Source organism: Ziziphus jujuba, chromosome 2 (assembly GCF_031755915.1).
Source record: "Ziziphus jujuba cultivar Dongzao chromosome 2, ASM3175591v1".
In the NCBI taxonomy this organism is placed as follows: domain Eukaryota; kingdom Viridiplantae; phylum Streptophyta; class Magnoliopsida; order Rosales; family Rhamnaceae; genus Ziziphus; species Ziziphus jujuba.
In genome coordinates, this window is record NC_083380.1 from 14,732,536 (window position 1) to 14,749,895 (window position 17,360).

General features: G+C 31.9%; 1 protein-coding gene and 1 long non-coding RNA gene across 2 annotated transcripts; one reads left to right on the forward strand and one right to left on the reverse strand.

Moving 5' to 3' along the window:
- Positions 1-2,672: 2,672 nt before the first annotated feature.
- On the reverse strand, positions 2,673-4,953 carry LOC112491597 (uncharacterized). Its single transcript, XR_007240737.2, has 4 exons — positions 4,344-4,953; positions 4,183-4,258; positions 3,298-3,331; positions 2,673-2,926 (listed from the first exon to the last, which is right to left on the reverse strand). It is a non-coding gene; the product is annotated as an uncharacterized LOC112491597 (long non-coding RNA).
- Positions 4,954-5,009: 56 nt separating this feature from the next.
- LOC107418639 (loganic acid O-methyltransferase-like) lies at positions 5,010-8,394 on the forward strand. The gene is made up of 2 exons (XM_016027338.4): positions 5,010-5,161; positions 7,960-8,394. Exons 1-2 carry the CDS (start codon positions 5,102-5,104, stop codon positions 8,392-8,394), a joined length of 495 nt encoding a protein of 164 aa, XP_015882824.3. The 5' UTR covers positions 5,010-5,101.
- The last annotated feature ends 8,966 nt before the right edge of the window (positions 8,395-17,360 follow it).

Below are 17,360 nucleotides of genomic sequence, written 5' to 3' on the forward strand. Positions count from 1 at the left end.
GTTGAATTTTATAGGAACTCCTATTCCTTTATTAATCTAAGAATGCCAAAACTCCTACTTAAGATTATGAAGACGAATCTAAACTTGAGGATTAATGGATTTTGCTATAAAGGATTGAACTCAAAGGACGATTCTTCCAATCTTAGGATACTTGGTTTTAACATTATAGCACCATGAGCCTATATGGTAGCTTTATCTATTTTTGAGAAAAGCAACACTTGGTAGTAGCCCCTACCAAAGGAGATGAGACAAAAATTTCATGCTTCAAATACTAGTTAGCTTCTGTTTAATATCAACTAGCTACCATGGAGAATCCCCTTGAGATAAAATAACACATGCAAGAAGTGAAAATTTATAGAGATTCAACGAGTCTTGATAAGCAATTTGGTTCACCAAATAGGAATCAAATCACCTTCATGAATAATTTCTGAAGTTAAAGGAAAAATCAATGGGAGCATAGACGTAGTTGCTATTGCACATCACTTGCCATCCTTTTACAAAGACTCAACACTTGAAGAAGAAGCAAACTTATCAAAAGTGTATGAATATAAACTGGAAAAAATCCTATAGACAGGAACCTTAACCTCACCTTCAATATGTTGCTTGCCTTGGACGTTAGGGTTCTTATCTAGGGTTTCCAAAGCCTATGCAAAGGAAATACTACTCATAGTTTGATATACACTTTGCAAAGCAATATCTACAGTTGTACTTGAATCTATAATATGCATGAGAATGATGACTGAAGTTAAGCAAAACAAATGCCATTAAAACCATAAATCGCCTTCATTGCCAGAGAAGAAACCATGGTTCATCCAATAATGGGTAATTATTAAGCTTTTAATAATAATAATAATAATGATGATGATAAAAGAATGTGAAAAACACATGACATAGTATTTATTTTTATTTTTAAATTTAAATTCTTAAAATAAACGAATATGTTAATACAAACTACTTGTTTCTACAAAGACAATTCTCTTCATGCCGACGTAGAGGCATAAACAAATTGTGTGCTTAAACTTTTACCAATTATGCATTGCCTTGTTGTCCTGCTCTGCTTTCTCTCTTTTCCTTCCTTCTAATGACTCTGCACCAAACAAATTCTTACTATAGCGGCACATAATAGAGTTGGCCTCCTAAGAAAGAAAACTTGTACAATTTAGGAACATTCGCTACGACATACTTCAATTTGAAAAGAGCCACACAAAAAAATTGCCCTAACATGATCAAGTTAAAGAAGCAAAGAGACATAAAACAAGAATTTTGAGGTATATCCTGCAAAAGAAGTTTATTTTTAGCTGTAAATTCCAACAACATAACCAAAATCCATCACTGAAAATTATAATATATATATATATATATTATATTTTATTTTGTCACAAAATTACTAGTAATTTGTTGTTAAAAAAAAAAAAAAAACTTTTTATAATGGAGATATAGCAGCAATATTGTCGTTACAAATTATGTAATAAATAAATTGTAGTAACAAAAATCTAATATATATATATATATATAGTAACAAAATTTATATTGTCCCCTTAACATGATTTGTTGTAGCCATGCATATCGATTATAAAACTGGCAATGAATCCGTTGAAATCAAACTAGAATTACGTGACTAATACTTCAATATAGAATATTTTATTATAACAGTGCACTCGCTTTGACCAATTGATGGATGTTAGGATAGCGTGGAGTAATTAGATTTGAATAATCTAAACCTTCTCGACTAATGGCAACTCATGATATCATATAATAATTTCTTCATGACGAAGAAAAAAATCAAAACTAATATATAATTCTAAAATTAGAGTCATATAGTTACTCTTTATCATTGGGTATTCTAAAATCAGACAGAATAGTTTATTTATCAAAGATTCTCCAAAATGTCCTTGCGAACACCTAGTGGCAAAGTGCTGCTACTTTCTCGAACGATGGTTTTAATCAGTCACACCCGCCGGCTGTATCTAAGAGTCCTAGTCAAAGCTAAGAAACTCCTGCATTGCCAATACTTGTTCTTCTGGTGTCGACATTTTTACTTCACAAATTCATGCACTACAACATATTTTATTTTTTATAGCATATGAAAAATGATATGAATGGTATATAATTGCATTTTTAAAAATACTATGACAGACCATGTTATAAAAATTGGTACTATTTCATAGCATTTTTAAAATATCATACTAAATGTTATAAAAAAACTTTTTAATAGCATTTATCCTATGCTATTATGTGTTTGAAATTTATTATAAATGTTATATTAACTCATTTTAATAGCAATTATAAAAGCTATGATTAGTATATTAATAACATTTATAAAAGCTATAATTAGTATATTAATAGCATTTATAAATGCTATATTAACTCAATTTAATATCAATTCTAACTGCTACGTTGAATATATTTTATAGTATCTGAGAATGCTATATTAGCTAGATTTCATAGCATTTTTAAATGCTATAATCAATAAATTGATAGTAATTGTAAATGCTATATTAAATATATTTTATAATATTTTAAAATTCTATAAAAATTATAACACAATAACACTTCAAAATGTCACAAAATAATATTTTTAATGACATTTAATACACTAGTGACAATATCCATGTAACTAAATATTATAGTGACATTTACAAAGGTAATTAAAAAATATTATTAATGACAGTTTAGAATCTCAAGATTAAAAAAAAAAAAAAAAAATCACTAGATGAAACTAATCATATGATATAGTAACATTTGAAATGTACACTTAAAGTAAATAATAAAAAATGTCACTAAATGTTATTAGTGAAAAATAAAAATAAAAAAACTATTTGACAATATTTTTCTTCTGGACGACTTTGCTTCATGTCTAGCCATTGACGTCCTCTATTAGGTCCATTAGCTCCAAACTTGTTTCATTCCTCCAATGTCTCCATGCCTGTTACAAATCCAATCATCCAAATATATTTATTAATCATCAAATACTAATCATAGTAAATTAACTTAGAATTTATTTACTTACATGACCTGGAAAATTTGTCCAGTTTTGGAGCGCTAATACTTCCAACTTGTAACGAGTTTTTTATTTTTTTTTTCTTGAAAAGCAATTTGGATGAAGCATATACATACATAGAAATCTCTTCCAACTTACAAAGCAAACTAGGAATTCTATTTGTATTGCCTTGAGACTGGGTTCCATTTAATAGCTTTGCTAGATAAAAATATGAGATTTTGGGATTCACATTTTCATTTAACAGGACATTGTTGGCTTTGGAATCCCAATGAATAATTTTAAGTTGAGAATCTTACGTAGATAAAATAGCTTTTGAGAAATACCCTGAATCTGTTGCAGAAAAGAAAAATAGAAAACTTGTATTAAAAATAAATAAACAAATAAAGGGAAAATATATATATATATATATATATATAAAAAAACAAATAACTCATGAAATAAGTCAAGAACCAGGTACCAAACTAGCCATGGAAATAAGTTAGTAAATCTAGTGCACAAACAATATATTTACTGTTGATAGGTGCCAAGTTATACCTTGCATTTCATTGCTAGGAATTGTTGACTGGGATCCTGTAGAAAATATATATTGATATTAACAAAATTCCAAGTGTTTTTATTGGTTCTATTAACACCCTTTGGTAGGTAATTAAAGGAGTTGGCTAATCTGTATCCCTATCCTCTACATCAGAGGTTGTGCTTCCTTCTTGTTCATTTTTTAATTTGCTAGTTTTCACTATGAAAACAAAAGATTATGACTAGCTTGGTTTTGTGGGACAATAATCATAAATTTCTATATTTTATCTTTACAAAAAATTATTGTATTTTTTTTTAATATTTTTTATTAGCTAACTGTGATTAGAATCCATCAATCCAAGTGGAAATGACTGCAAGCAATTGAATTTATTTGTTACCTACTAATAAATTTGTACATTTTTTCTGTACTAAAAATTATTATTTTTTAATATTATTATATTTAGTTAACTATGATTGAATTCCATCCAAAAAAAAAAAAACGAGTGCAACCAATTAAATTGATTTGCTTTTTTGATAAAATTAAATTTATTTGCTACCTGCTGTACCGTAACCAGAATAATAGATCTAAAAAATCATAGGATCTAACTAATAAAAAAGAGAGCTAAAATATAATTTTAATTAGAAATAAAAATGCATAATTTACATACAGCTTTGAACGACATTCTTCCTATCCTCAGATTGGAGATTTGATATTGGATTTTCCTTGAGCTTTCGCAACAATACCTTGCAAAATAAAAAATCAAATATATAGATCAACAACTAAGAGAATAAATGATGCTAAAATATACTTATATATATACGAAGTTACATTGACAAATGAGTCTCTTCCATTAATAGCTATATTTCCTTGTTTCTATTAATAGCTGCAACGAATAGAGCACTCTCTATGTTTTTGGTCCGAACGCTAATCAACGATGGATTAGCTACCTCGACGATGTATTTACACATGAGTTTACACCCCATTGAAGCTGCATGGTGAAGAGACGGTAGTGGTGAAAAAGAGGATGACACAAAGATAGAAAGAGAAAGACGGTAGATGGACTCTCAGTGAATCTCTGTATCTAAGACTTTGCTTTTTTTTTTTTTTTTTTTTTTTTTTTTTGTGGGAAACATCATATTTTAGTATCCTAATCCTCAAATCCTAAAAATAAGCGTTTAATTTTTAATGTATTTTACAAGGTGTGCATATCCTCTGCTTTTTTTTTATTTATTTTTGATAATGCTGTTAAATATTTAAAAATGCTATTAAAAAGTAAAGTATTATCTAATTCATTCTAATCTAATTAAAAATACTATTATTTTATATATCAACAACATTCTTCAAATATGCTATAATTATATGTTATAAAATCATAGATATGTTGTAGTGATGTCCACATTTTCATTTCTTTATTAATTTCTCTCTCTCTCTCTCTCTCTCTCTCTCTCTCTCTCTCTCTCTCTCTCTCTTTCTTTTTGTGTATATATATATATATATACAGAGTCTGACTGAAGTGCTTAGTTATTGATAAAATTAAAGAAATTATCAAAACACAGCTCGATTTACAAGTGTAGTGTTGGAGAGCGATGGCGGAACTGGTCGATGGTTCAGGACCTTACAACTACAGCAAAAACTCCTCCTTTCACGTTCAAACATTGTCTCTCTGCACTTTTGTTTCTAGCATAATATCAAAAATTGTTATTTGTCATAAATTAAGATCATATTTCATATGATTTGTCACAAATTAAAACATTATCTATCTTATTTTATATCTCATCAAAAGATAATTAGTATTATGATGATCTATATTAATAATTGACAAGATTCATATAATTAGTAAATAATTAACAAAATTCATATACTATATGGAAATTTAAATAGTTGTCTTAAAAACTATATTTTTCTAAATTGAATTTTTAAAAGAATATTGTGTCAAAACCCCTTGAGATTTGGGGTTATTAAGAGTTGGTTCTCCATGTTTGTAAAACGTTAAAATTAGTAAGGCGGTTAATTTTCATCCATAAAGACGCTCTCTCCTACTTGTAAAAGGACACAAACCCTAACTCTTTTGAAATATCAAAACTATCCTTCTCTTTCTCTCTCTCTCTCTCTCTCTCTCTCTCTCTCTCTCCTTCCTTTCTTTACCAGTACATCTCTCTCTCACGGTCTATCTCTCTACGATATCTCTCTCTCTTCTCTCAAAAACTAGATCACCAAATCACCAAACGAAAAAAAAAAAAAGAAAAAAAATCACTACAACACCAGAGCGAAAAGAAAAATAAAATTCCCAAGTTTACCGTAGTACAACACTAAAAGACCAAAAATAAAAAACCAAAAAAATGGAAATACAAGATTAAAAGAAAAAAGGTTATCACTCTCTCTCTCTGTGCCTCTCCTCTCGCTCACATGATCACCATCCGGCTCTCCCTCTGCCTCTCTCTGTCTCCTCTCTGTATATGTCTCTCTAGCTCCTCCCTCTCACATGATCACCATCCGGTTCTCTCTCTCTCTCTCTCTCTCTCCCCGCTTCTCTATCTGTCTCTCCTCTCTCTATCTGGCCTGCTGAAAATATGAAAATATTAAACTTGCTAATTTAACTATTATATCTATAATTTTTTTTATAAGATATTATATCTAGTAATTATACTATAATTTGTATACATAATCAATAGCTACATATTATAATATTTAAAAAGTTTATCCTAAACTACAAATAATCATATTACATAACAAATATTTCTTAAAACGTAAAAGAAAATCATGATTATCAAATTTGAAAAAGAAAGTGAAAAAAATCATATACCCGACACCCTCTTTTTTTTTTTTTTTTTTGGGATACCCATTCGCTTTTACTGTTAAGCACCATTGTCAACGTACATCAATCACCATAAAGCTTAATCTTTATTCAACCTCTTTGACTGTACTAAACGATACCCAAAAATATTGATCCAGATAAAGAATACATATACATATATATACATACCAAAAATCATATCAAATTTACCCTTGATAGGATAGTCCCACGATCAGAGACTTGCCGTGCTTGGCGAACGCCAGTCTAGTCCATTCCCAATTGTTTCAGACCCACCATTGGAGATCCAAATAAAAAATAAAAAAAATTCCCAGGATTGTCAGATTGGAGAAGAAGAAAAGGGGTAGAGACATCAGCTTAACAAAAAATTTCAGTTTTTAGATTTTCAATACCAACCAAAAAAAAAAAAAAAAAAAACTTTTTCTTAGAAGAAATTTTAGTTTCAATTTTATTAGAGAAGAAGAAAAGGGAGGGTGGAGGGGAGCGAGATCGTGAGTGAGGAGAGAAAGGAGTGAGACGGAGACGAAGAGAGAGGAAACAGGAGAGAAAAGGCGTAGAACAAATAAAAATTATACTTTTTTGTTAATATAAGACGTGTCTATTTACAATTGGCTAGTCACAACAGCTAGGTTGGTGCACAGTTGCATCTGTGTTTTTTTTTTTTTTTTTTTTCCTATTGCTTAATATACTGCCATGTCGTAACCCACTGTGTAATTAACAAAGTAGTCTTCTACTGTGAATGTAACAGATATGATAACAGTAGATGATATTTTGACGTTTCTAAAACCCAGAGAACCTATTTAAGACTTTACCAAATCTCAGCAGGTGTATTTAATATTTACCCAATTTTTAATCTCAAAGGTAAAAATATAATTAATTAAATGTAATTAATTAGTAATTTCTATGTTTGATGCAATTTATTGAATCTTATGGATGATCATAGCTGATGATGACAAATAGCAAACTTTATTAAGATGGAGGTTTAAAACATTTTAAAGCTAAGTCCTTATTTAAGCTTCGCAGTTTTCTATTGTTCATAAACAAGTGTTTTTATTTGTTTATGTAGATACCATATGAGGAGTAAGTATTTTACGTTCTTGGTTTCTTGTTTTCTTGAATTTTTTAAAGGTTATATGTCAATTGTTATATAATTGGCTAAGAATTTTTGGTGGGGGGGGAAGTCAAATTGAAAATCATTTTAAATTATTTTAAAAGTTAACTAGGCTCATTTTGATATATATATATATATATATTTTTTTTTTTCTCATTATAAATGACTATTAGAGTAGTTATTTTTTTTATTTGTATCTGTTTTATCGTCTCTCCAAACACTATTCAAATTAATTATCATGTGTTTTTACGTTTCTCACCTAATTCACAAAATACTCAAATTACTAATCATTCTTTTTTTTTTTTTTTTTCCCGAGTTAATGTAACCCTACCTTTATGTTAGATCGTATGTGTTTCATTAGAATGAAGTAGACTAAAAATAAAATTAGCTTAAGAAACCTCATGAAATTAATATTTTTTTTTTTTGAAAAAAAAAAAAACTTAAATTTCTATTAGTTACATGGACAATGTTGAGTAATGTTTCTTTTAAATTTCTATGACCCAACGTTTTATGCTGTATAGAGAAAATCTATAGAGAATGCTAATGAACTATTAGAGAAGGCAATTGCTGAGAAACTTGAAATCAACAACTATTCTTCTACAAAAACCTTTCAAGTTGCCGATTTGGGTTGCTCAGTTGGACCAAACACATTCTTGGCAGTGCAAAACATTATTGATGCTATCGAGCTCAAGTATCAAAAAACCCAAGGACAAAGTAGTTTTCAACTTCCTGAGTTCCAAGTCTTCTTCAGTGATCAAATCTCTAATGATTTCAATCAGCTTTTCACATCCCTTCCTCCAGAAAGAAGATACTATGCAATGGGCGTGCCCGGTTCATTCCACGATCGCTTATTTCCCAATAGTTCTCTACACTTTGTTCATTCTTCCTACTCTCTCCAAATCCTTTCTGAAGTGCCGAAAGAGGTGGAGGACAAGAGCTCTCAAAATGGGCTCTGAAAGTGCTCAAAACAGAACTTAAATTTTTACAAAAATGATATATATTCTATAAATATAACATTTTGTTTTTGTTTCATGAGATAGGGTATGATAGGTGAAGAAAAGATTGACTCCTTTAACTTTCCAACTTTTAATCCATCTATGCAACAAATGGAAGCAATTGTGAAACAAAATGGATATTTCAGCATAGAAATAATGAAGAGCCTACCTCAAGAGAAGCCACTACCCAAAATTTGTTCATCTACCATGCTTTCTGGCATGGGGGGATTGATAAAGCAGCATTTTGGATATGAGAATTTAGACGAGCTGTGTGACTTACTGTCCAAAAAATTTGAAGAATCATTCCCTAGCTGTGAGTCCGAGATAGAAGTTGCTTTTTTTGTCCTACTCAAACGGGTATATCACAAGTGATTAGACAATATGGTTTTTACGGTTCTTGGGATTAAACAGAGGATTCTTATCTTCGTTCTAGGTCTGCTTATAAAATTCAATTGTCTTCTTGCAATTTGTGTGTAATTTGTGAACGTAGCTTTTGACATTCTCATTCAGTTGTCTTCTGGCAATTTGTGTGTAACTTGTGAGCGTAGCTTTTCACATTCTCAATAAACTCCGTAAAGTATTAAATGTAATAATATAGAAACTAGCAGTTCAAATAATATTTTTGTGATATATTTCTTCTCCATCTTGGAGTTATATAAAAATAAACGAGGGTCCTTTGTTTGTTTTCTTCCGTGCTCATTTATGCTTGTCTTAAATCCTAGTTATTCACTTTACTTATTTAAGTTCTGTTTGACATAACTTCTTTTTTTACTTTTTCATAAATGCTTTTTGAAAGAGTAATTCTTCATTAATATGATTAGAAATGCTTGTAGAAGGTTAAAGTACTTTTTGAAAATTACTTAAACACTTCCAAAAACAATTTTTAAGATTTCTTGAGCTTCCTAAAAGCCCTGCCAAATAGGGCTTTAATCCAATGAAGAATACTTATTCCACGTTAAGTTAATGTCACATGAGTTTCACATATGACCACTGTTAATGCTTTGATTCTAACCTTTGACTTCTACTCATTTAGTCTAAATACACCATTTACTTTCCTTTATTCAACATTTTTTTTCCTATTTTAAAAGATGACTTTTTGATACCCACAAAATAAATAAATAAATAAATAAATAAAACTGCCCGTATAAGCATAAATATAATTTTCTCTTGGTGAATTTTATTAAAATCAAAAAGTAATTATTTTATTCAATATATCCACACCAAGAGACAAGTCTTCTATAATTATGGATCTTTCCTACTTACAAGATAATTATGGTTATTAAAGCAAAACCCAGAATTTTAATAGATCTTAAAATAAATGCCATTTTCTTTTTTCTTTTATCAAGCTTTGGATCCAACTGTTTTTTTTTTTTTTTTTTTTTTTGGCTACAATATTATATGAAACATTGAGAGTTTGTAACGCAACAAATTTTTTTCGAAAAAGCAAGAAGTAACTTTTTTTTAAAAGAAAAAAATCTATTTACAATTGTGTTTAAACTATATGTCTTCTAGTAAGTTAAAGAACTTTTTTTTATTTTTTTTTTGTTTTTTTTGGGATAGGAAGTAAATTAATAAGCTTGAAGCTTATGAGTTTTAAATAACATTATTTATAAAAAAATAAATATAATGGATTTTAGTGATTATGTGCAAGTTATGTGATATTATGTGACATGTTATTAATTAGGGGTGCTTCTGGTCCTCATTTCTTTTCTATTTATTTTAACATTTTATAAACATGGAAGTGGTTTGTTTAGTACTATAAGGTCCTCATTATCTTGATTAGTACGATACATAAATTATATCACAACAATTGTAATTGGAACTTGGAACTGGTTTTCTTTTTTTCTTTTTTTTTTTTCCTTTTTTTTTTAATCATATGTACACATTTCTTTGTTAGTATTCATATTTTTTAAAACGTGGAATGGATCAAAATACCATTAATTCTTCAAATAATAAAACATGACATCTGAATTTGTAAAGATATAATAATAAAAAAACAAACACATCCTCAAATCCAACGCCAAACATCCTCTGGTTCATGCAGTTGCATAATTGTTTACTACACAGTTTACACAGAAACAAACACAAACAGTTCTAACAGCTAACTACTTCAACATGGAATCTGATTTGTGAAGATAAAATCATGAAAAAACAAACAAACAAACAAAGACATCCTCAAAACCTCCATCAAACAAGCTCCGGTGCATAGAGTTGCATAATTGTTTACTCCACAGTTTAAAAAATGAAGGGGAAATTTTTCTTACATAATATATATATGTATAAAGGGGAGAGAGAGAGAGAGAGAGAGAGAGAGATGGATTCTGTTGGTTGATTCAAATTATAACATAATCAAACAGATCTAAACGCTAGCTACCAAGAGAGAGAGAGGGAGAGAGAGGGAGAGAGATGGCAGAAATGGTTTCAGCTCCAATGAATGGAGGTTCTGGCCTCTATAGCTACACCAGAAACTCTGCCTTTTAGGTTTACACTCTTACCATTTTCAATTTCATATGTATTGCATTATAGGCTTCAATCCAAAAAATTGATCTTTACAAGTTATTTACACTTTGAATGTTTCATATTAAAAAGGAAAAAAAGAAAAAAGAAAAAATCCAAGGCATGGTTTGTGTTTAATTCATTTGGCACTCTTCCTATTTCTAGAGTTTATTCTTCTTTGGGAAAAAGAAAATTTAAAACGTAACCAAATGTTCCATTTTGCAGAATAATGCAATGGAGGCTACAAAAGAACTAACCAATCAGGCAATTGCAGAGGAACTCGAAATCAATGACTTGGCTTCTTTGAAAACCTTTAGAGTGGCTGACTTGGGTTGCTCAGTTAGACCCAACACATTCCTCATAGTGCAAAACATTATAGATGCTGTGGAGCTTAAGTATCAAACGCAAGGACATTGCGGTTCACAACTACTCGAGTTCCAGGTCGTTTAATGACCATACCTCCAATGATTTTAATCAGCTTTTCATGTCTCTTCCTCCAGAAAGGAGATACTTTGTAATGGGCATTCTAGGTTCTGTCCATGGTCGCTTGTTCCCAAGGTCCTCTCTACACTTTGTTAACTCTTCTTATGCTGGGCAATGGCTTTCTAGAGTGCCAAAAGAGGTGATGGACAAAATTTCTCCTGCATGGAACAAAAGGATCTTGATTTTGAAATCTGAATGTGCTCAAAACACATACCACTAGACATGCTTAACTACAAGAGTGAAGAAGTTGATGAATATTGGTATTATTCAATCAAGGCTTACTTAACTTTTACAAGAAATGCATACATATATAAAGTACACGCTGGGATAGAATATTGATTAATTTCCTAAAACAGAGGAGCTAAGAAAAGAAGGTAAAATAATGTTTCAAAGAATACAATGAAAATGATTTATTTTGTTTCTAAGAATGATGATTGACACTATCATTTCTTTCCATAGTTGCTGGTTGACTCCATTAACCGTTCATCAATAACTTTTGCTATCATTGCTTTGCTGGTGTTTATCAAAGGGTGAGCTGCATAATTGATTACTAGCTGTTGCCTTTGCTGTCATTGCTTTGCTGGTGTTTAGCAAGGGGTGAGCTGCATAATTGAGATTGATCAGCTGCATGATTGAGATTGGGCTAAGATTGAGCCTGAGATTCAGCTATTCTGTCATGCCCCCTCAAGCTAGTGGGGGGAATGGAATGAACCCGAAGCTTGCCTCGAAAATTGTGGAACAAATCACTGGTCAATGGTTTTGTCTGAATGTCTGCAATATGAAGGTGAGAAGGAAGAAAACATGTGACAAGCTATCCTGTGGAAACCCATTCCCTAACAAAGTGATAATCAATTTGGACATGCTTGGTACGGACATGGAAAATTGGATTCACTGTCATATGCAAAGCACTGAGATTGTCACAAAGAAGCTGTGGAGGTTTAACAAGAAGAACACCAGTATCTCGTAAGAGGAATGTGATCCACATGAGTTTTGCAGTTGTTGATGCCATTGCTTGATATTCTACTTCTGTACTTGATCATGCAATAGTTGGTTGTTTCTTTGAGGACCAAGAGATGCAGTTGGCACCGATGTAAACACAATAGCCACTTGTACTTTGATGGGTGTAAGGGCATCTAGCCCAATCTGCATCACAAAAACCAATTAAATTAAAAGAACTTTGTTGAATGAATCTTAGCCCAAAATTGATTGTTCCTTTGAGGTAACGAAGTATGCATTTGACTTCATAGAGATGGGATTGGGTAGAATTTTGGAAATGCTGGCATACTCTACTAACGGCATGGGCTATATTTGGATGAGTGAATGTGAGGTATTGTAAATTGCCAACTAGTTTTCAATATTCTGTAGCATTGGTAGGCTGGTTATCATCATCTTGAGGTGTCACTTTTATGGCCAGTGGAGTCTTAATTTTAGCAACTTCTAGCATCTTGGCTCGAAGTAGAAGATCCCTGGTATATTTTTCTTGACTTAGAAAGATGCCCCTTTGAAAATACCGTGCCTCAACTCCTAGAAAAAAATGCACCTTTCCAAGGTCCTTTGTAGCAAATTCTATACCTAATCTGCTTATTAAACTATTGATCATAGCAAGATCATTTCCTGTTAAAAGTAAGTCATCTACATAGATCAATAATAGGATAGCAATATTATTTTGTTGGAAAACACAGAGAGAGTAATCAAATTTGCTACATTTAAAACCAAGACAAAGTAAGAATTGAGACAAACGGTCAAACCATGCTCGAGGGGCTTGTTTGAGTTCATAAAATGATCTGTTTAACAAACAAATATGGTTAGGATAAGTTGAAGAGATAAAACCAGGGGGTTCCTCCATATAAACGGTTTCTTTCAGATGTCCATGTAAGAAAGCATTCTTAATATCAAGCTGTCGAATTGTCCAGTTTGATATAACAACAATGGAGATGACTACTTTGACAGTGGTATGCTTGACTACTGGACTGAAGGTTCCGTCAAAATCAATCCCTTCAACCTATGTATATCCTTGTGCCACCAGCCGTGCTTTTAGTCGATCCACTGTACCATCCTCTTTATATTTGGTCCTGTACATCCATTTGGATCCAATGATATTTGTATTTTGAGGTCTTGGAACAAGTATCCAAGTATTATTGTTATGAAAAGCAGTAACTTCTTCTTGCATGGCATGAAACCAGGATGGATCTTGAAGAGCTTTTCGAAAATTCTTTGGTTTAGCAGATACAAGTGCCAATTGAGATGCAAGATTGGGCTTACTTTAAAGTTTTCTTCTTGTAATCATTGGATGACCATTGAGATTTTCTGAATTTGTTTGATTGATATTGGTTGGAGAGACCTGTAAATCAATTGTTAGATTATCTTGAATACCTCTGGGATCGTGAACTGAGATAAGAGGAAGATATGACTGTTTTTCATATTGGCTTGGTTGTTCTAGTTGTGATTGACTGGTACGGTTTTGCTCAATGTTGGATGTAGAAGGATCAATATCTCTTTGTTGATTTGAGATGCTGGTTTCCAAAGAATTAGTGATAGAATGAGAACTTGTTTGTTCATTCTGTTCCTCATGCATGTTGCTAATGCTGTCGAGTTCACTAGTTCCTGGCTTATTCTGCTCTTCATGCTTGCTACTGCTGGTGCTGTCGGGTTCAACATTTCCTGGCTCAGTCTGCTCTTCATGCTTACTGCTGCTAGTGCTGTCGATACTGTTCACGTAGGTACTGTTACATAGGCACTGTTCACGCAGGCACCAGTTTCTGGTTCTTTTTGTTCTTTAATTTTACTGCTGGTGCTATTGGTTTCAATAACTTCTTCATTGTTTTAATGTGATTCTGGAATGTTGTTGTTGTAAGTGGTGTCTGGAAAAGAATTTCTGTTTAAAGGTATATAGTTTTCATGTTTTGGAAAGCTCATAAGTTCAAGAGGTTCCTGCAAAACAGTGTTAGTAATTTTGCAAAAAGGAAAACTTGATTCATCAAAAACTACATGTCTGGAAATATAAACCCTTTTTGTTTCTAGATAATAGCACCTGTAACCTTTATGATGAGGGCTATATCCTAAGAAAACACATGGATACGATTTCTTAGAAAATTTATGGTCACCATAATTTCTTAAGTATGGAAAGCATTTACATACAAAGACACGTAAATGACCATAATCAGGGTGTCGTTTATATAAACGGAAGAAAGGTGTATCCTTTTGTAAATGTTTAGAAGGTAGATGGTTGATAAGATATACAATCGTTTGGAAAGCTTCAACCCATAGTTTTAGTGGTACATTAGCATGAAAAATCATGGTAAGTCCCATTTCAACTATGTGTCTGTGCTTTCTTTCTGCTAATCCATTTTGCCCAAGGGTACTTGGACAAGAGATGTGATGGACAATTCCTTGTTCCTGCAAGTGAGTTTTGAATTTTGTGGAAGTGAATTCACCTCCTCCATCACTTTGAAAGATTTTTATATGGTGATCAAACTGTTTTTCCACGATTCTTTGAAATTTGATAAAACAGTCATAGAAATCTGATTTTTTATGTAAAGGATATAACCAAGTGAATCTAGAAAATTCATCAATAAAAATAGCATAAAACCGAAAATGTTGTGTAGACATAATAGGGGCTGGTCCCCATAAATCACAATGTATCTTATATAAAGGCATAGGTGAGAAACTATTTGAAACACCAAAGGGAAGTTTGCAATTCTTTCCCATTTGGCAACTGTCACAAATATGAAATTTATTTTTCCAAGCAGAAATACTAATATTATTTTTTAAATGTAAATCCATGTTGGAGTTTGGATGCCCATTTGTTGATGCCAAAGTTTTGAAGAAGCTTTAATTGCATTTAAAGCTTGATGGCTTCCTTCATCCAACACATATAGCTTTCCCTTTTTATGGCCTGTGGCTAGTATTTTTTAATTGCAGTCCTTAATAACAAAATCAAAAGATGAGAATTCAAAAATGCATTTGTTATCTTGAGTCATTTGACTTACAGATAACAAATTTTTCTTTAACTGAGGAACAACCAAAATATTGTTTAATTTAAGAGATCTGTTTTTTGTTTTAATTTTTGTATTACCAGTATAGGAAATTTTTAAACAAATTCCATCACCAACGAAAATTCCATCAATACCATTATAAGGAATCAGATTAGAGACCTTACCTGCATCATTAGTCATATGTGAGGTTGCACCAGAGTATGCATAGAAATTTGGATCTGTATTGTCAGCTATATTCAATGCAGCAAGTGCTTCTGGAACCTCCTTGTTGGTATAGGAATAATCAAACCTATGCCAACAGTCTATTACACTATGATTCGGTTTGTCACAAATCTGGCATATGAGTTTTCGTTCAATTTTTGCCTTCTGTTGTTTTTCCTGGCTTGTAGTAGGTTCACGTGGTTTGTGTTCAATTTGTTTTTGTCCAACAGCTTCATTGAACCTGCTAGCAAGAGTAAAACCCCTTCCTCTTGAGTTGAAATGACCACCTCAGCCTCCTCGTCCATGTCCACGTTGACTGAAGAAAGCTTGATTGTGATCGAGCTCATACTTTTGTTCATTAGTTCCTATTAATTGCTCATGATTCTGAAGGGCTAAGGAAAACTGATGAAAAGATGGATATGGAGGTTTTGAAAGCATGGCTATTTTGAATTCCTTATAATCTGGGCCAAGTCCTTGGGCAAAGGAAAATACCTTATCAATGTCTTGGGCAAAGAAAAATACCTTATCAATGTCAGAAACAGGTACATTTATAGCAGCAAGATTATCACAAACCTGCTTGAATTTTCGTGTATATTCGTCAATGGATGATGATCCCTTTTTGAGAGATGCAAGCTTATCCTTTAGAAGATGTTCTTGCTCTTTTGTAGAGGGCAACAGCTGTTCTTCAATGGATTTCCAGAGAGAATGAGCATCGTCAATCCCTACATTCAAACTTAAAATTTCATTAGTCATGGTGCTTAGGAGCCATGTAATGAGTAGTCCATCATTATTAACCCATGTATTGTAATTTGGGTTTATCACAATGATCTCTTCTTCATTTTGAAGAAATTCGTCTGGTGGTCCAGCATTGGTAAGGTGATGGCTTATGCCAAGGCTTCAAACCAATGGTAATATTTGAGACCGCCATAGCAGAAAATTAGATACACTCAGCTTTACAGAAATTAGGCTCGTGCATTGGTGAAAGGATTGAATTGTGAGAATGGGATCTGTTTGATTGATTGCAGCTAGTTGTGGCTTATCTTGTTTTGAGAGGATTTCTTGTTTTGGGGTTCCATGGAAATATAGTTTTGAACGGCAAAATACTCTGATACCATGAAGAAGTTGATGAATATTGATATCATTCATTCAAGGCTTACTTAACTTTTACAAAAAATGCATACATATATAAAGTACACGCTGGGATGGAATATTGATTAATTTCCTAAAACAGAGGAGCTAAGAAAAGAAGGTAAAATAATGTTGCAGAGAATACAATGAAAATGATTTATTTTGTTTCTAAGAATGAGGATTGACACTATCATTTCTTTCCATAGTTGCTGGTTGACTCCATTAACCGTTCATTAATAACTTTTGCTGTCATTGCTTTGCTGGTGTTTATCAAAGGGTAAGCTGCATAATTGGTTACTAGCCGTTGCCTTTGCTGTCATTGCTTTGCTGGTGTTTAACAAGGGGTGAGCTGCATAATTGAGATTGATCAGCTGCATGATTGAGATTGGGCTGAGATTGAGCCTGAGATTGAGCTATTTTGTCAAAGAGTACCCAAAAGTAAAAAAAAAAAAAAAAAACACTAGTATATGCCCGTTGGGGGTACTGGACTATGTCGGATTGGACTCGACTATCTTATATTTTTGTTGGATCAAACCGAAAATAGTTCATACCAAAATCCGATGCAGTTCAGCATATATCTCAAACGGATCTACTTGTAAGTGTTTCGTTAAAAAGATCTCTTGT